This window comes from Rhinoraja longicauda, chromosome 17 (assembly GCF_053455715.1).
Source record: "Rhinoraja longicauda isolate Sanriku21f chromosome 17, sRhiLon1.1, whole genome shotgun sequence".
Taxonomy (NCBI): domain Eukaryota; kingdom Metazoa; phylum Chordata; class Chondrichthyes; order Rajiformes; family Arhynchobatidae; genus Rhinoraja; species Rhinoraja longicauda.
The window spans coordinates 26,009,220-26,030,113 of record NC_135969.1 but is presented as its reverse complement, the minus strand read 5'-3'; the positions used below and the strand labels follow the sequence as shown (position 1 = coordinate 26,030,113).

The following is a 20,894-nucleotide window of genomic DNA, read 5'->3' as shown; positions in this document are numbered from 1 at the left end:
TCTCTGCAGGGCCATCCTGTCCTGGGCAGAGCTGTTCCTAAACCAGACTGTAATGTTGCCGAACAGGATGCTCTCTACAGCCCCAGAGTAGAAGCAATGAAGGATCTTCAGAGACACTCTGAATTTCCTCAGTTGTCTAAGGTGGTAAAGGCGCTGCTTAGCCTTACCCACCAGTGCGGCAATGTGCGTTGCCCACGTCAGATCCTCTGCGATGCGGACTCCCAAGTATTTAAAACTGCTCACCCTATCCACAATCGACCCATCATGAGCATTCAACCAGGAGAACAGAAGCAGGTCTTGGATTTAGACACACAATTGGGCACATCACTAGTAGGCATGGTGACCAGTGGTGAGACCCAGTTTCGCTAAATTCCCCAGCACTACAGTGTGAAATCATCATCGACCACACCAAATGTAGACGCTGACCATTTCGCTGAAAATTTACGATCGGTCTGCCGAGGCCTGCGAGATCTCCTGATTGCCAGCCATTTTAATTTCCCTTCCCATTCCCATACTTGCCTTTCTGTCCTGGGCTTCCACCACTGCCAGAGTGCGGCCACACGCAAATTGGAGGAACAGCACCTCATATTTCTTACAGCTTACAACCCAGTGGTATGAACTTTGAATTCTCTAATTTTAAGTAACTTCTACCTACACTCCTCTCCCCCCTTGCCCCCTACCTCATCCTAGTCATTTAACTAGTTCCACCGTTCACCACATTGCATCTTTCTTGAGATCACACTTTCTCTAGCAAACAATGGGCCTACCAGGGAATCACTGTGCCTGAGTTCATATGTGGCCAGCCCTGAATGGGCCTGGTCTTTTCTCACTTCCAGCTCTTCAACCACCCTGCCTCCATCCCCTGACTTCGGTCTGAAGAAGGATCCTGACCCGAAATGGCACCCATCCTTTTTCTCCAGAGATGCTGCCTGACCCGCTGAGTTACTCCAGCATTTTATATCTGTCCTCCCCAGGTGTCAGCAGGTGCCAGACCTGCTTGACCTGGTTTTATTTTCTAATTGTGTTTTGCACGGACGTATTTTTCTTGTGCAGTCTTCGTTCTTTGAGAATGTTTATATGTAATTTATGTATCATTTTATTTTGTGTGTTTGTCTGAGTCTATAGCCTCTAATGCAACTGCAAGCAAGATTTTCATTGTACCTGCACCTCATCACACCTGTTGCTGTGACAATAAAGTCGGCTTGATTTGACCCCACTGAATTCAATGGGCATTCTGGGCCTGCAGATTAGGAAGTAAGGTGGTGGAAAGTGCTTCTTTTATTTATTGTTTTTAATATTTTATTCACTTTTGTATTGTTGAAACAATTGTTCATGTCATTTTGTGTCTGAACTTTTTCAGATGATACAGCCCTACAGTGCCACCCACTGGACATAATGGGTAGGATCTAAAAGGCTGTTCAAATAATCAAATAGTCCCGAAATGCTGAAATATCTCAGTGGGACAGGCAGCATCTCTGCATAGAGGAATGGATGACGTGTCGGGTCGAGACCCTTCTTCACACTGAGAGTCAGGGGAGAGGGAGACATTGAGATATGGAAGAGTATGGCATGAAAACAAAGGATCAAAGGTGGCGGAGATCCAAGGAAAATGTAGAATAGATCATTGTTACCTATGGGGAAGGTGACAATAAGGCACAAATAGCAATATTTAATCAGGAGGACAGTAAAACTAGTCGGAGAACCAGGATGGGGGAGGGATGAAGAGAGAGCGAAAGCAAGGGTTACTTGCAGAAGTCAATATTCATGCCACTGGGTTGTAAGCTGCCCAAGCGAAATATGAGGTGCTGTTCCTCCAATTTGCATTGGGCCTCACTCTGACAGTGGAGGAGGCCTAGGACAGAAAGGTCAGTGTGGGAATGGGAAGGCGAGTATAGTCCACTGTGCTCCGGACATGGGTAGCATTGGACTGTCATATTTTCAGGACTATCGGATGCTATTCAATGCTTCAATAGACCTTTAATTCACTGTTTTTAGATGCATACTATATTTTCGAACGGACCCAATTACTTTAAAGGGAGCTGTGGAACGAGAGTCTGCGAGTTTCAAGGGAGTGCAGGAACTGGGGCGCCAGTCAGTGTAAAGGGAATGTGAGAAGCAGGGATCTAGTGAGTTTAATGGAAGCATGGGAAACAATGTCTTGGTGTGTTAAATGGACCTGGCAACCAGGCCCCTAGTGTGTTATTAGAAGCATGGGAATCATTACGTGGATGGTGAACCATCAGGCTTCCCAAACTATTGGATAGCCGATGACCAGAGTTTACTGTGGATACATATGTAGCTTGCCTCACTCCCATGAACTCAGTGCCTGGGAACAAATAGATTATCACCATTGTGGGAACTGCATGAGTTCATTTCTTTCACAGCACACTTTCACCAACACAAGTGTGATAAGACACCAGGCGACCTGCATTAATGATGTTGTATGGAGGATAAATATTGGGCTTGATGGCTGGAGAAATTCACCTGCTTTAGACTTTGGACTTTGGAGATACAGAGTCGAAACAGGCCCTTCAGCCCACCGAGTCTATGCCAACCTGTGGTGAACCCGTACACTCACTATCCTACACAGTAGGGACAATTTTACCAAAGCTAATTAACCTACAAACCTGTATGTCTTTGGAGTGTGAGAGGAAACTGGGGACCCGGAGAAATCCCATGGGGTCACAGGGAGAATGTTCAAACTCTACAGACAGCACCCATAGTCATGATCGAACCCAGGTCTCTGGCACAGTAAGGCAACAACTCACCACTGTGCTGCCCAAACTCTGTGCTCTCCTTCGAACAACGCCCCTAGGTTCATCCGGGAGGGTTGATGAGGTGTGGGCTCAGTCTTATCAGGAAGCCAGAGCTTCTGACAGTGCAGTACTCCCTAAACATCAACTTGGGTATCAACAAAGCAGGAGCAGGAGCAGAGCATTCAGCACCACAAGCCACACTGCTATTCACTAAGACTTACAGATTAATGAAAGGATGAAAGGCCGAGAGTGGATGTGGAAATGATGTTTCCACTGGTGGGAGAATCTAGGACCAGAGGTCATAGCCTCAGAATTAAAGGGTGCTCTTATAGAAAGGAGGTGGGGAGGATCTTCTTTAGTCAGAGAGTAGTACATCTGTGGAACTCAAAGATGAGATCACCAGTTGCCACAGGGAACTGTCGAGGCTAAGTCAGTGGATATTTTTAAGGCAGAGATAGACAAATTCTTGATTAGAATGGGTGCCAACGGTTATGGGGAGAAGGCAGGAAAATGGGATTAGGAAACAGAGATCAGCCATCATTGAATGGCGGAGTAGACTCGATGGACCAAATGGCCTAATTATACTATAACTTGTGAATGTGATCTTGTGAAGATCAGGTTTGAACTGATCGTAACCACAACTCTGCATTCCTGTCGAGCCCAACCCCTGTAACCATTCACCCTCTTACTTATCAAGGGTCATGTATAGGATTATGAAAACAAGGAACTGCAGATCTTGGTTTACAACAAAACAACAAAAAGTGCTTTGGTAACTCAGCAGATCAGCCAGCATCCCTGAAGAACATGGTTAGGTTAGGTTAACCTGGTCCCGCCCCCCTGACATCAGTCTGAAGAAGGGTCTCGACCCGAAACGTCACCCATTCCTTCTCTCTCGAGATGCTGCCTGACCCGCTGAGTTACTCCAGCATTTTGTGAATAAAAACCTTCGATTTGTACCAGCATCTGCAGTTATCTTCTTATATATGGTTAGGTGAGGTTTTGGGTCAGGATCCTCCTTCCTGAAGAAGTGGCCCGACCCAAAACATCACCTATCCATGTTCTCCAGGGCTGCTGGCTGACCCGTTGAGTAACGCCAGCACGTTTTGTCTTATCATGTACAGTATTATCTGATTTGATTGGAGAGCACACAAACAAAAGCTTTTCCCTGTATCTGTATGAGGTACACATGACAATATTAAACCTAAACCCATCTGCTTTAAAAAATATTCAAAGAAATTGTGATCATTATGTTGGGGGAATTTTGTGTTTAATCTGTATGCTGAGCCTGGCTTTCACGTGGGGATCAGTTGCCCTCTTAATTACACCTCAGGTCGGAACAGGCACAAAGAACATCTCATACATGTTCCCAGAATGTTCCCAAAGGACCCAAAGTGTTTCAAAAATTCAAGCACAGGCTATTACATTCTGTGTTTCAATGGTTACATGCAGATATTACATATTTGAAATAATTCATCAGTTATCAATGTTTCTTTGTGATCATTCATCCTTGTTTACTCTCTCTTAGAGTAACCTTCAACTTTCTATTTCCTCTTAATTAATTAAGAAAACATCCGCATATTTGCCTGTCAAATGGGGGTAATAAAGAACCCTTCTGATCTCCTGATTAGTTTTATTGCCCACAGCCTGATCTACAAAATGTCATATTTATCTTTACTCCTGTTGGCAATACCTTAGTCTACACACCTCCTAAATCTATCAATTGCCACTCTTTACATGACCTCTACAATACAATACAATACAATACAATTTATCTTTATTGTCATTGTACCCAGGGGTACAACGAGATTGGGAATGCGCCTCCCATACGATGGGGGACAATAGGTGCAGGAGGAGGCCATTCAGCCCTTCGAGCCAGCACCGCCATTCAATGTGATCATGGCTGATCATTCTCAATCAGTACCCCGTTCCTGCCTTCTCCCCATACCCCCTGACTCCGCTATCCTTAAGAGCTCTATCCAGCTCTCTCTTGAATGCATTCAGAGAATTGGCCTCCACTGCCTTCTGAGGCAGAGAATTCCACAGATTCACAACTCTCTGACTGAAAAAGTTTTTCCTCATCTCAGTTCTAAATGACCTACCCCTTATTCTACCAACATTGGGAACATGTTTCCTGCCTCTAACATGTCCAACCCCCTAATAATCTTATACGTTTCGATAAGATCTCCTCTCATCCTTCTGTTACCTTAACTATCTTAGCCTCTTTTCTCATCATGCTTCCACAGTATGTATGCTCCTGGGTTATACATGTGACAAACCGACAATTTTCTTATAAGTTCCAGCATTTCCTTCATCACATTATAAACACCAAGCTAGATTCTAAATGTTCTCAGTTTGTTTTGCTTGCAGAACCAATAGATTGAATTGAAACAGCTCTTTCAATATACGGTGAACCTGGAAAGTCATGGAAACACTCTGTGGGTGTCATCTCTATGATTCTTTGACCTTCTAGTTTGGATCTGGACCCAACTCGATTATCATGCCTCCCCGGTCAAATGGGTGTCCTTTGTAAGCCACTGTTCACTTTTTTTGTTGCTGCAGGTTAGATACATTGAACAAAAACACATAGCCAGCGATTACACAGAGCATATCATACAAGACGTACATGTTCTTGGGAGATGTACAATGGGCAAAGGCGCAGTTCAATCAATGATGCCAACGATTAAACTGCGAAATTTGGGATGGCAACTCTTTAACTATTGGCAATAAAGTCATTTCCGCTACCGTGATGGGACGGGACTAATGTGACGGTCTCTCCAGGCGGAGCTTGTGTGTGTGTGTTTTTTAAAGTGAAGAACAAGAGCAAGGAAAACGAAACTGAATGCACTTGGGGGGAGAGGAGAGGAGGGGAGGGGAGGGGAGGTGCAAGTGAGTTCCGGCCGTGGACACAGGACTCCCTGGCGCTTCCGAGCCCCGCACCGCTTGGCCGATGGACAAACAGCCGCTGCTCAGGTACCTCGCCCCCGCTGCACCCACCGCCCCGCCGACCCGTCGCGCTGCAGAGACTCTGGTCCGTAACGATTGCAGTTGTGGTACGTGGGTGCAATAAGTAGCTCACCGCCCAACGTTGGTCGCCGCCGGCCACCTGAAGGGAGCCCTTCAAAGCTCTCGGTGGCAGCAAAGGCCACAGGTAGCAGGGGCCGCGGGGAGAGTTGTTCATCATTTATTTAAGTCCGCTGCAGTGAGACTGACTTTATTTAACAACATGGTCGTTACGAAAGACATTTCTTCCAACCCCCCTCCCCCCCACCTGCCTTCACCCACCTCAACTGCCTCTTTGAAAGAAGTGCCATTGTTGTTAAACTAACCCTCAGGCTCAGTCCGGAAATTAATCCATCGTTTAAGCAATAAATATCTGGGGGGAGTCCAGAACCAGGGGTCACAGTTTAAGAATAAGGGGTAGGCCATGCAGGGCTGAGAGCAGGAAAATAAATTTCACCCAAAGAGTTGGGAATCTGCGGAATTCTCTGCCACAGAAGCCAGTGGAGGCCAATTCACTGGGTGTATTCAAGAGATAGTTGGATATAGCTTTTGGGGCTAAGGGAATCAAGGGATATGGGGCTATAGATCAGTGGAGCAGTCTTGATGGGCCGAATGGCCTAATTCTACTATCATGACCTGATGAACATGCTTTTAATTTTGTGTATTTAAATGCTAATTGCTCTTGAGGTTAGAAAGAAACTGTCCAGTTTTTCTTCTACTTAGCTTGCTGGTTATGTTAAATCTGTAACTTTTGCTACTGACCTACATGCTGAAAGACATAGTGTCTCCCTGTGTTTTTTATCAAAGCCTCGCTGTTTTAGTTTAGTCGAAACTTAGTTTGTCTTGACTGTTTTTGTAAAGCGTCTTTGAGCATTTGGAAAAGCGCTATAAAAAATAAATGTTTATTATTATTATTATTATTAGTTTAAAGTTACAGCATGGAAACAGGCCCTTCGACTCACCAAGCCTGTGCCAACCATCGATCACCCCATTCATACAATTTCTGTGTTATCCCACTCTCTCATCTACATCCATGCGCTACACATGAGAGGCGATTTTACAGAGGCCAATTAACCTACAAACCCATATGTCTTTGGGATGTGGGAGGAGACCAGATCTCCCACAGGAATCCCACATGGACCCAGGGAGAATATTGAAATTGCAAACACAGCATCTGAGGTCAGGATCAAACCAGGCCCTTTGTACTCTGAGGCAGCAGCTTTACTAGCTGTGCCACTATGCTACCCTGTGCCTTAATAATACGTATTTTCAAAATATTGTGAGAAAATATTGTAATATTTTTTAGTTTAGTTTAGATTAGTTCTTATCTTTACATTCCCTGCTTATTGGGAACTAATCCCAGCTTCTGGAGTATTTTCACATAATTGAACTCTGCTCTAGTGAAAACAGATCTAGCCTCTCCAATCTCATCTCATCTCATAATAGAAATGTTCCATCCCAGGCAACTTCCTATTGAATCTACTCTGCATCATCTTCAGTCTCGTGACCACAGTACAGCAGCTGAAGTCTGACCAGCATTTTATCAAGTTGGAACATAGCCTTCTCTTGTACCCAATGCCCAAACTAATGAAGGCCAGGATTCCATATGTCATCTTAACTGTGTTATTTCATCTCCAAGGAGCTTTGGACTTGAATCCTGAGCTCCCTTTGTTTCTCCATACTCACTAGGTCCTTGCCATTCATGGTATACGGCCTAGCCTCATTAGTTCTTATGCTTTAATTTTCATTCTGTATTTACAATTGCTTGAAATCACTGTTATTCAGGAAACTCCAGCTTTGGGCTCCTTGAATCCTTCCTTGACGAGTGGAGACTTCTGGATATGGCTAGGACCATCATATAATATTGCAATGTAATACTGGAGTACATGTCACCCTCTTTTGATTTATTTAAGGCTGTGGAGCTGCTGCCTCACAGTGCCAGAGACCCAGGTTCAATCCTGTCCATGGGTGCTGTCTGTGTTGAGTTTACACATTGTCATATATCATATCATATATATACAGCGCGGAAACAGGCCTTTTCGGCCCACCAAGTCCGCGCCGCCCAGTGATCCCCGTACATTAACACTATCCTACACCCACTAGGGACAATTTTTACATTTACCCAGCCAATTAACCTACAAACCTGTACGTCTTTGGAGTGTGGGAGGAAACCGAAGATCTCGGAGAAAACCCACGCAGGTCACGGGGAGAACGTACAAACTCCTTACAGTGCAGCACCCGTAGTCAGGATCGAACCTGAGTCTCCGGCGCTGCATTCGCTGTAAAGCAGCAACTCTACCGCTGCGCTACCGTGCCGCTATGACCGCTGAGTTTTCTCTGGTTTCCTCCTGCATCGTAAAAGATGTGCGGGTTTGTAGGTTAATTGAACTGTGTATGTTACCCCTGATGTGTAGGAAGTGAAAGAAAGAGTGGAATAACAGAAATATTGTGAACGGATGATCGGTGTGGGCCGTAAGGCCTATTTCCTTGCTGTATCGCTAAACTAAATGTCATTTGCTTCAATCCAAGCAGTGTGTGAATACACTAAAGGCTACTTTGTGGACTGGCTTTGAAAAGGCTATTGAGGTGAATGTGTAATTCTTCAAAGATTCCTGTCCTCTACAGATCCTGCATTTCTAAATGTGTCATCATTTTTCTGGCTATTTGGAAAATGGTCCGTTTGACAGCAAAAAAAATTTTTTAATTTCATGCTACCTCTCATTCGACTAATTTGTCTTATCGTTTCCCTCTCACAATCTGCAATCACCATGTATCCTTGATCTGTGTAGGAAGGAACTGCAAATTTTGGTTTAAAGTGAAGATAGACACAAAAAGCTGGAGTAACTCGGCGGCAGACAGCATCCCTGGAAAAAAGGAATGGGTGACGTTTCGGGGCAAGACCCATCTTCAGACTGAGAGTCAGGGGAAAGGAAAAATGAGTGAGATAGACAGTGATGTTGAGAGATATAGAACAAATGAATAAAAGATATGTAAAAAAGTAACGATGATAAAAGAAACAGGCCATTGTTAGTTGTGTGCTGGGTGAGAACGAGTTACAGACAATGAGATTCAACAAGATGACTTTGAAGCTGGTACAATGTGTGGGGGAGGGATGGAGAGAGAGGGAATGCATGGGTCCCTGACGTATCCTTAATCAGTTCTCTTCACAGCCTATTTTCCTACTTATGTGACATCAACAACTTTAAAATTGTAACGAGTTTAGATTCCAGTACTGATTGCTGTAACTCATCAAGTTGATGACCCCTTTATGATAACTGTTTTACATTCTATGTGCCATTTGAAAATACTTTGGAGTAAGCCACCATTTTAAAAATGGATTTGCTGGTCTAATGTTGGTGATGTGGCAGCCATTTTGTTCGAAGCAAGCTCCAACTAGCAGCAAAGAAGTTAATGTCATTGATGGGCTAAATGTTGGGGACACAATGAGTGATTTTCCTCCTTCCCCTGCTGTTCTGTTATTGTTATTTACCTTTTCTTTTAATAGGTGATAGAGTGTATTTATGATAATGGACCTGCTCTCATTTGGATATTCCCAGTACATGAAAACCAGACTGCGTCTACATGTGATGTGTGTAATAATTGCTTTCAGCTCACAAGATCATGCCATGTATTTTTGTTACAGAGCCCTTGAAGCCGACGAACCATGTCAGCCCCTGAATCCCAATCTATTAGCTGTGGCTGCAGCTCAAGGTAAAACCTTGGTCTGTGATAAGTGAAAGTAGTGTTTGGTGCTGGTTGGAAACCCATCTGTGGAGATCATGTGCAATTTCCTGTGCCCGCCACTCACTGTTGAAACTCCTGGATTGTGCAACTAACCTCGGTTCATGCCTGACAACTCAGAACGCAAGAGTACTTCCAGTTACTATTTAAACCAGTTTACTGCAGGAGATTGCGAGAGATATGCTGCTTCAGCATGTTGGGGCATGAACATACCAGCTCAGCAGCTGACTGTCGTGAGCCTGCCTAACAAAACTACATGCTGGAAGAACTCAATGCTTTCTTTATTGTTCACCAGGTAGAATGAAACACATTTTTTTGCATACAGCTCATGAAGACTATCCCAGTAAATAAGCACAATCACCCCAGTTAGTACAGTACATTCAGCAGGTCCCAATCCAAATGTCATCTGCCCATCTTCCTCCACAGACTCTGCCTGACCCATTGAGTTCCTCTGGCACTTGGTTTTTTTACTCAAGTAAATCATCTGCAGTCTCTTGTGTTTCAATTGTGAGCCTGACTTAGAAGAACATCACCTTCAAGAGAAAGCCCCAAAGTAGGTGGAGATTTAAATGTCGAACTGCTGGATAAAAAGTAGTGGCAGTAAACTGCGAAGATTTGCCACTCTTTGCAAGAAAGAATTTCTATGCACCTCCATTTTAAATGACTGTATCTTGAAACGAAGTCCCCTCTTTGGAGACTCTCCCACGAACTGAAAATATCTCAACACCTCCCCTGTTATGCCCTCCAAAGATTTTGCATGTTTCAATAAGAACACCATTCTCATAAAGTTTAAAATTCGATAAACATTTACAGGAAAATCATGCGCATTTAGGCAGACAGAACTCAGAAAGGAAACAGACAATGTCTGTTTATGATAACCAATCTCGCGACCCAAACATTGTATCCTGAAATAGCACGGAAATAGCGCAATGATGCGATGAAAAGAGGAAGTGCTGGAGATACTCAGCATGTCAGGTGGCATCTGACGAGACAGACAATATTTCAGGTCGATGACCTTCATCAGAGTAGTAAAACGTGAGAAAGTAAGTTTGTTTTAAGTGACAGAGGGTGGAAGGGTTGAAGAGAACAAAAGGAATGTCTATATAGTGGAGACCAAGGGAACTTGGATGACATGCCGCTGGCCCCTTCTCAGTGAGGATATTGGAGGCTTCTTAGTTCCATTCTGATCTATATGGAGGAGGTGTAAGCAGAGATTTGGACCTGGAACTGTGTAGAAACTATTCAGCCAACCAGCAAGTGACAATGGAGGGAGAAAAGTGAATTAATGTTGCAGTTGATGACCCTTCACCAGAACTGGCCATTTCTGACATGTACTTGAAAGATTGGCTTTCTGAAAATGCCTAATGCAATGATGCATTGTGAGAGCAACAGTGTGCTGGTGAAAATATGGCACGCTGCTCCTTGAGCTTATGTTGGGCTTCATTGGAGCAATGTAGAAGGCTGGAGGAAGATATCTCGGTGTAATTGGGGGGATGAATGCCATTCAAAAGGAGCTAAACCGAGATGGACTTTGAGCTTGTCTCAGTGCCTGTGTCTGACCAACATTAAGCTGGCTGTTTATTGCTGAGAGAACAGAACTACCTGTATCGTTTCTTAAATGATCCCATAGCTTTATAAGAAACAAATATGTTCATTTTCAGGATCAAGGTTTTGTTTGCAGCGACCTCTTTTATTGCCTGATTCCCTAATTGCCCGAGAATTGAATGCCTTGCTTGGCCATTTCAGAGGGCACGTAGGACTCACCCACCTTGATCAGGGGTCCAGACTGGGTAGGGGGCAGATTACCTTTCCTGTGGACAATTAGTGGATGAGATGGGTTGTTAAAGCTAATCCAGTGAGTTTTTTTGGAGCCATTGCTAATAACGTCTTACTTGCCAGAACTACTCTGATGGTTTTGAACTCAGATCAATGGATTGTAGTCCAAGCATCTGTAGAGACATTCCAATCATTTAATTGCACTATTGCCCTCCACAAGTGATGATAACTCACGTTTCAACGTGTATTGTCCTCTGTGTTTTCACGTTGAATAGTGATTTGGCAGAACTAGTTCCTGTTTACCATCTGCCTTTTAGCTGATGAATCCACCAGGTTGACCCACTGCAGGAAGAAGCACTGGAACTAGCAAGGGCACCGAATGTCCTCAGGGTGGGGGACTTGTAGCGTCAGCACTTATTAAGCTGCTTACATCCTGAAGGACATTGCTGCAAAAATGGATCTGCAGCACATAGTGAGTAGATCAACACAAGGATAACTCTACCTGACTACTTCCGCATCAACCTATCTGCAGTGGTTCATCTGTTCATAATAATATTGGAGGAGTATCTAGACAAGGACTTGAATTGCCAAGGCATAGAGGATGAGATTTCTTGTTCTAATCAGCAAGGATTATGGGGAATGGTCCGGATCGTGGACTTAGATCAGTTATGATCCCATTAAATGTTGCAACAGGTTTGAGGCTAGAATGGTCTTCTCCTGGTTCCCACTACCCCCATGGCCAAACATGCCAAGCAAGATCCCACCTGCCTGACCCTCTGAGTTACTCCAGCACTTTGTGCCCCTCTCGTCTGAATTTCAGTATCTCCTCGGACCAGCAACAATGTTGCGTGATCTCTTCAGAGATCTCCTCACACAAGAGAGGGAAAGAAATGGAATTCTATGATGGCAAGTAGAGCTTTGAGTGGTATAAATATAGCCGTTGACAAATTGCTCTACAGGGTGGCATAGTGGTGCATCTGGTGGAGTTGCTGCCTCACAGCACCAGAGACCCGGGTTTGAATCCTGACCTCAGGTGCTGTCTGAGTGGAGTTTACACATTCTCCTTGTGACTGCATGGCTTTTTCTGGGTGGTCCTGTTTCCACACACGTCCACACAGGTTTGTAGGTTAATTGGCCTCTGTAAAATTACTCCTATTGTGCAGGGAGTGGATGAGAAAGTGGAATAACAGAGAACTAATGTCCGCGGATGATTAATCGTTGCATGGATACCCTGGGCCGAAGGGCTTGTTTCCGTGTTGTATCTCTAAACTTAACAAATTAGTTTTAAAGGTTAGCACATGTGTTTGAACAGTTTGTCAATGGGAGCATGTATCGCTTTTGTTGTTGCAGCTTACCCCGAAGTTTCAGGAGCCGAGGGATCTGCCTCTGCTCCGTCAGTTCACCTGCTGGATGACGTGACTGGATACGAGGGAACTACAGCAGGCGGGGGTAAGTACGAGGTGTTGGCTCAGTGGCTTTGTGGGTCAGCGCAGAGCGTAACAGCGCGTACACCATCCCAAACACAACAGGTTCTACAAACCCCCCCCCCCGGTGGCTTCATCTTCTCGTGACTCCATCCCAATCCCACAAACTGTAGCTTTCTCATTCCTGCCTCCTGGCACTCGTGCTGTGTTGAAGATTAAACGGCAGCAGAACCATGAGCCTCGGCTGAATCTCTGCAGATGCACTGCTCGTTTGGGGAAGTGGGGGGAGAGAGCATCGTGTGGGGGGGGGAGAGCGTAGTGGGGGAGAGAGAGAGAGTCGTGGGGGGGAGGGAGTGTCGTGTGGGGGAGAGAGCATCGAGTGGGGGAAGGGCATCAAATGGGGAAGAGAGCATGGAGTAGGAGGAAGAGTCGAGCAATGATTTGCATTTTGCGGACTCTCTGACACCAAAATTGCCAACCTTGCAGTAAATTGGCATATTTTTATGTAATTGCAAAATCATTCTAACTTTCACTTTAACATGCAAAAAAATTTTTTTTACTCCAAAATGAAATAATACTTCCTCTCTCTTTCCCGGCCCGTCTCCGTAAAGCAGAGACTCCATACTGTTGGCCCTTGTCCACGTTCATCACGTGACCCTCAACGATGTGACAAGCCCATTAACTGGTGGAACTGCTGGCCTCTGGAACGTACTCCTTTCACATCCAATAATCCACACTGATATAAGCAAGTGGGGCCCATGCCACTCTCATTCATCCCCTCTTCACTCCTTTCCACAAAACCCAGTGACATGGAATTGACTTCCATTACTCCAACTGTGAAGAGCAGAGAGGGCTAATAAGGGGTCTTAATGCTGATGTCAGATGGTGATGGCTGATGGTGGATAGTCACTCACTGTCTCACCCTGATGGGGACAGGGGAGGGGGAGCTTCAAGGTGAAGACAGAATCCTGCAGTGGAAAATCTAACAATGTGCTTGTAATTCACAGAGAGATTTGTTCCTCCGCCTGTTTTCTCGGAGGCAGCAGCAAGGAGAGATGAGCCTCAACCACAGAGGGCTTGGAGGTGAGCGACCACATCCTGGAAGGTCACACTCAGTCCTGCAGCACCTGAGTTCAGATTCTGGTCTGGTCCCCAGTATCTTGCAGGAATTCTGGAATCTGGGAGCAGTCCTGGGGCAATGGGAAATGAAACATGACAACGAGGACCAGTGCGAAATCTGTGTTGAGCAAATGGGAGAAATGAGCAATTCAAAGTGCGGTTAGGTTTTCAGGCGGGGCAAACCAATGAGCGAGAGCACAGTGGCGTGTCGACACGGTGACGCAGCGGTAGAGTTGCCACCTTACAGCGCCAGAGACCCGGGTTCGATCCTGACCCCGAGTGCTGTCTGTATGGAGTTAGTACGTTCTCCCTGTGACTGCATGGGTTTTCTCGGGGTGCTCCGGTTGCCTCTCACACTCGTACAGGTTTGTAGGTTACTTGGCTTTAATAAAAATTGTGAATCATCCATGGTGTAAAGGATAGCGCTAGCATACGGGGTGATCGCTGGTTGGCGCGGACTCAGTGGGCTGAAGAGCTTGCTTCCGTGCTGCATCTCTAAAGCGTGGGACGGGACTTTGCCTCAGCCACACAGCTGCCATTTGCCAACATCTAGACACAAAATACTGGAGTAACTCAGCGGCTCAGGCAGCATCTCGGGGGAGAAGGAATTTGTGACGTTTCAGGTCGAGACCCTTCAGACTGATGTCAGGGGAGGGGGTGGGACACTTTGTCCCTCCCCTGACATCAGTCTGAGGGAGGATCTCAACCCGAAACATCACCCATTCCTTCTCTTCCTACATATTTGCCAGCATCTACCGTGTGGCCAGACCGTGTTACCTAGTGTGCTGGTGATTGCACTAGCTTCTCTCTGCTTGCCCCAGTGTCATCAATGTCACAGGTTAGGAACGAGTGAGAGAGGTACCTTTCACATTCCCAAACGCATCTCAGCCACTGCAGCAATTTGTTTTAGTGTCGTCTGATAAACTCAGCTGCCAAATTGCAAGCAGCGAGATCTCACAAGTAGAAAATGACAAAATTATCTTTAGTCGATTTAGGTTTATTATTGTCACATGTACTGAGGTACAGTGAAAAGCTTGGTTTTGCATGCTATCCAAACAGATCAGATATACTGTACATAGGTACAATCAAGTCATACTCGAGTACAATAGATTAAGGGGAAGATACAGAGTGCAGAATATAGTTCTCAGCATTGTAGTGCATCAGTTCCATTGACAAAGTCCAATGTCCACCATGGGGTAGAGGTGAATCAGGCAGTAACCTAGTTTATGGAAGGACCGTTCAGAAGTCTGATAACCGAGAGTAAGTAGCTATAACAGAGAAGCAACAATTTTCCTTGCAGGCCTCTTCCCTTCCACTAGGGGGAAGCATTGAGGCATTTACGAACAGCGGCCCAAGCTTTTGTGACTATGAAATAAGGTCTATGTCATATTTAGAGAACATTAGAGAGTTAGCTTTCAGGGTTGGCCCAAGCATGGCTTCAGTGGAAATTGAAGGTGATAAACATTGGCCAGAGATCTCCCTTGTTCTTGGAAAAGCATGGAGGGAACTTCTGTGTTCACCTGAGCAGGCAATAAGGCCTCGATATAATGGCTATTGCATTACTGTGATGCTGACTCATGTCATTTAGCACTGGATTAAATTATGTTATTTAGTCTGTGGAATGGGGTGAAATACTAATGCGGATACTTAATACTGAATAATATGTATTTGGCGTGGTATATTTTAAAGTTGCAACAAATCCTCCTACCAGGCCTAAAGTACTGTGCGCAATTCAATGCCTTGGGAGGATATTGTCCTTGGAGGTTGATTGATAAAATACATCTCTTGATGCTCCTGAACATCAGTGATGTAACCTGAGGTCATTCTTTCAACATCTGACACCCTCGCCCAGGCGACCCAGCCGTGGTTGATCGGTCTACGAGTTGTGTTCAGGTGACATTCGCTCCTCCCCATGGACCTCCTCTCCTGATCCAGAGCCATCTCGAGGCTTTCTCCGCTGCCTCTGTGGTGATGACTCTTCTCCTCTCCATTCCAGTGATGCCCAGTGCACTCAAGGCTTTGCAGAGCGATTGCCTTCCGTCCCTGCTTACAGCAGTTTATGACCAGCTTTTCGTACTTGGTCTTCTTCCTCTCATGGGCCTCCTCCAGACGTCCTCCCATTGCTCTGTCAGTTCCAGCAAGTTGCCTCTGAGACCAGGAGGATGCGTCAGCGTCGGCGGCGGCAGCGTCTTCGCCCGCCCCGAATCGCGGGGCTTGGGTCGGCCCGCCGCGGACCTTTCACCGTCCGGCGCCGCCTGAAATAGGCCGCGGGGTTTTCTCTGCCCGGCGGGGGCTTCAATGTCGGGAGCCCCGACCGTCCCGACGTGCAGTGGCAGCATCTTCGCCCGCCCCGGATCACGGGGCTTGGGTTGGCCCGCTGCGGACCTTTCACCGTCCGGCGTGGCCTGGAACGTGGCAACTACAACAGTCTGACCGCGGGAGAAGATGGCATGGGAAGAGAAAAGACATTCTGGCCTTCCATCACAGTGAGTAAGTGACTGGAGGAGACTCACTGTGATAGATGTTTCTTTTTGTTTGATTGTGTGTGTTATTGCTTATTTTTATTGCTCTTGTTGTTGGACTGGGTAATCTTTCATTTCACTGCACATTTATGTGTATGTGACAAATAAATTTGACTTGAGTTGTCTGGCCTCATGGTGATCGTGGCGATGTGCTGTGGGAACGTCAGCTGTTTCACCAGGTTTACAGAAAGCTGCCAGTCCAGCGCAGTCACCAGGATTCCTGACGGATTCTTGGCTGCTGTGGTTCTTGGCAGCTGCACTCTAGCCTTCACAAAGGTGATCATCTGGGTGGAGGGGCAAGCTCGTCTGCAGCTGCTGATTCCCATGCTGATGGCTTCTGCAATGGGTTTCAGAACCTGGTCGTGGTGCCAGGTGTACCGGCCCTGCCCAAGAGCCTTTGGGCAGCAGCTCAGGATGTGTTCCAACGTCCCCTTGCCTGAGCATTGCGGACAATCCGGTGATTCCGCTTTGTCCCAGATGAAGAGGTTCGATGGGCTAGGCAGGACATCGTACACTGCCTGATCTAGGAACTTGATACGCTGTGGTTCAGCCTGCCAGGGCTCAGTCCATGTGACTTTTCGGTCCTAGTTCAGTCCCCTGCTACCTCAAGCCAACCTCTCTGCTAGACCTCTCCTCCTCCACCGCTGCCCTTACTTCCTCCTGGACCAGCCTGCGCCTCTCCTTCCCCTTGGCTTTGTCAAACTGGGGAGTTGGGAAGGTTCCCAACTCTTCCCCGAGTCACTGCTCCCACCAGGACTCGATGGCTTATCCGAGACTCCACTTGCAGCACAGCTTCGCCGGCTCTCCACTTCCTCCCAGTCTTCACCTCCACCCCTACCTGAACCACCTTGGGGTCGCTAGTTCCTGTACAGCATCACCTCTCTGGCCCGAGTCCCCTTAAGCAACTCCTCCAGGGGCAGCTGGAGCTTGGTGTTATTATCGTAAAGGGCGATGCTGCTAAGGCTCCTGGGCAGTCCCAGCCACCTCCTGAGGAAGCTGCTGACTTTCCTTTCCAAGCTCTCTACGATGGAGATTGGGACTTCGTAGACAAGCAGTGGCCAGAGTATCCTTGGCAGGATACCATGCTGGTAGATCCACGCCTTGAACTTGCCAGGAAGCCCTGACCGGTCCACTGCTCTCAACTGCTCTCCAGCTCCTGACAGGTTGCCTGGACTGATGCTGTATCCTTCAGGCTGCTGTTAAACACCTTGCCAAGACTCTTCACTGGTCTTTTGGAGACAGTTGGGATTGGTGTCCCTTCGATGCTGAAGCGGAACCTGTCCATGACTTTGTCCTTCTACAGCACCAGTGACCTTGATTTTCCTGGCTTAAACCTCATCCTTGCCCATCCAATCAGTTTCAACCCTTGCAGGACCCACCTGTCTCCTGGCACTGACTCAGTGGTGACAATCACTGCTTCATCCATGAAGGCCCTGATTGGTGGTTGGCGCATTCCTGACTTGGTCTGAGGGCCCCAGCACTCTGGTTCAGCAGACGTGACGATCATGTTCATCGCCAAGGCAAAAAGGATCACAGACATGTTCCAGCCGGTGATGATCCCAACCTCCAGTCTCTGCCACTCTGATGTTACTGATCCTGCTGAGACTCTCGTGCTGAAATGGTTGTAAAAGTCCAGGATGAGATCTGCCACTTGGCCCGGCACATGATGCTTGGCCATGACTGTCTGGATCAGCTTGTGCGGGATGGAGCCATAGGCATTGGCCAGGTCAAGGCAGAGCACTGTCAGATCACCCTTGTTCTCCCCGGCTTCTCTGATGAGCTGGGTCACCACTCCCCTGTGGTCGAGACACCCCGGCACTCCTGATAAGCATTAAGGTGTCGTAGCCATTGTTGGAGAGGATGTTGGTCAGCCGCCTCGCTACTATGCTGAAGAAAATCTTGTCTTCAACGCTTAGCAAGGAGATGATCCTGAACTGGTCGATTCTTTTGGAATCTACTTCCTTTGGGATCCAGTCTACTTCAGCGAATCACCACTGCTGCGCCACTTTCTCTCTCCTCCAGATGACTTTCAGGATCTTCCACAGCCGTTTCAGTAACAAGGGGCAGTTCTTGGAGACTTCGCTCAGGCCAGGGGCTGATCTTGGTCTCTTCTCAACGTCCTGGACCTCTTTCAGGAGTGACTCTCTAGTCACTCCTTGATGGGTGGAGATGGGTTTATCAGGATGTAGCACTGGCCCAGCTCCTGCTGCCTGATGGGGTCGCTATAGGTGGTGTGGATGTGCCGGACGATCTCCTCCTTGGAGCAAGCCAAACTCCCACTGCCCTTCTGCCCTAACAGTTGTTTGATGAAGCTGAAGGGGATGGCGGTGAAGGATGCTCGCTTCCTGGCTCTTTCCTTCCGGCGTCTTCGGTGCCACTCAGCTCTACAGAGGGTCAGCAGCTTCTTCCTCAGGATGGTTCACAGCTCAGCTTCTCACTGGCCTCTTTGTACGAGTGTAATCTAGGTTTATCAGACTAATAACCTGAACTCCAGGTGTTCGATTATTAAACTACAATTACGTGCACAGGGACTTAAAGGGTTGATTTGTTTAAAAACAAAATGAAGGAATATGTAGGATGGATGAAATGAAACTATTTCTGGTTGGACATGGTCAATGGCAACTTATTGTTACATGTGCTGAGGTATAGTGAAATTCATTTTTTGTATTCAGTACAGTACAAGTCCCACTAGACATAAGCACCCAGATAGCTTTTAGATAAGCATCTCCGATACAGTACAGCAGTAGTACACTGAGACAGTATATAGAGTCGCCAGCTTTTTGGCCCCTTTTTCAAGTCCCTGTGAGTGTAGGGTTCTTGACCTGACCATGAAGGCCCGTTGAAACACTTGAAAAAATCAACTGGGTGGGGAGGGGGGTGGGGGTTGATGACAGCATTAAGTAACAGGAATCAGAGAATGCTCTACATCTTGAAACTGTCCTACCTGTCAATTGGCTCATGGCTGATTCTATATCATCAGCAACTCGTTTAACTCCCTGTTCATATCACCACCTTCCTTTCTCCACAGTATTCCATCCATCACTGAAGAGACGGCCAGAGAGGCATTTATTCAGCATGTATCCAGCCACTGTTGTTACAGTTCCAAGCCTGCCATAGAAATGGTCTTTCGAGATTTAAAACCTTGTAACGCATTTAGAGTAAGTGATGACCTTTTTGGAGAAAACACCAACCGCATTAATTTATCGTTTTATTGCATTTCCAAGAAATATCTCCAGGGCTACAGATAAATTCATTTTCTTGTGCAGTTATCAGTACTTTTTTTTAAGCCTGGTTCCTCATACTAATGTAAAATAACTTTCAATATATATATCTTGACACCGATGTAAGGATTTTCAATGGTTGTACCACCAGTGAAGCATTAGATTAAAGTTTGTTAGCAACATAATTGGCCAGCCAAAGTCCAGTGGTTCTGTCAAATTTCCCTTTGAATGCCCACTGGGTTCATACTTACTGCATACCTGATATTTTGAAAATAATTTTATTTATTTTGAAAATCTCTTTTAATCAGTTCCATTTTTTTTTTGGTGCAAACTGGCTCTCCATTTTTTAAAGATCTGTGGTATGACTTCAACCTCCAATATTACCAGACCCATTTCTAAATGGGACCCTGAGCAACAGTTGACTTATGTGCATGGAATCTATGTTGCTGGAAAGGTTAATATTTGTAATTACATCTTAACTTGCACCCGGTCCTTCCGCTGAATGGAACTTCCAAGTCGATGGAAGGGATTGGATGTTAATTCTGAATTTATATTCATGCCCATCACACTGTAGAGTGCGAGGCCAAGTGTGGCTCAACAGCCAGACCTCTGTCAGGGGGCTTCGTCTTGGGGCACTTGATGGGGCAAGTGAAGAGTAAGAATACCACGGTTAGGGCAGCCTTCCATCGACCTTTGTAGGGGAGAGCATGACGGAGCAAAGGAACGTGAGGACGTGAATGAGAAAGATCATGAAGAGTGCGACAAGGGATTTGCAAATCTGAACCTGAATGACAATGGTCTGAGTAAAAAGAAGAGGAAGCAATCTTAGCAATGCCACCATTAACCAATGCTGATAAAACCAAGTCTTGTGTTCGGATGTGAAGCTCTCGGCAAATGCCATAGCAATTAGTTATATGCCGTGATCTTACATGCTCTGCATCATCGCTAAACAAGGTTCGTTTTATTTCAGTATCGCCTGGAAAGCTTCACTGAATCCAGATCAACTGAGTGGACATCCATGCCTTATAAAGGTGAGCATGAGACAAACAAAGTGAGCAGAAGACAAAGAATTACAGCAGGAACAACTGGCACAGACTGTAGATGCTATTAGATATATTATTGCAATGAACAAAACACAAAGTGCTGGAGGAACTCAGCGGGTCAGGCTGCATCTGTGGAGGGAATGGACAGCTGATGCATTGGGTTGGGACTTTAGAGTGATTGTACGTGTAGGGGAAGAGAGAGGTGGGGGCAGGCCAAAGCCAGTCAAGTGATGGACACAAAATACTGGAATAACCCAGCAGGTCAGGCAGCATTTCTGGAGAAGGAAGAGGT

At 46.2% G+C, this 20,894-nt stretch overlaps 1 protein-coding gene across 1 annotated transcript in view; it reads left to right on the top strand.

The window, feature by feature from the left end:
- Positions 1 to 5,615: 5,615 nt before the first annotated feature.
- LOC144601890 (protein SSUH2 homolog) overlaps positions 5,616 to 20,894 on the top strand; it is a 30,831-nt gene continuing 15,552 nt past the window's right edge. The window contains exons 1-6 of the mRNA XM_078414414.1: positions 5,616 to 5,726; positions 9,400 to 9,467; positions 12,624 to 12,722; positions 13,705 to 13,780; positions 19,367 to 19,496; positions 20,530 to 20,590. Coding sequence (XP_078270540.1) covers positions 5,704 to 5,726; positions 9,400 to 9,467; positions 12,624 to 12,722; positions 13,705 to 13,780; positions 19,367 to 19,496; positions 20,530 to 20,590 — 457 coding nt within the window. The 5' untranslated portion in view covers positions 5,616 to 5,703. The remainder of the gene's footprint in view (positions 5,727 to 9,399; positions 9,468 to 12,623; positions 12,723 to 13,704; positions 13,781 to 19,366; positions 19,497 to 20,529; positions 20,591 to 20,894) is intronic.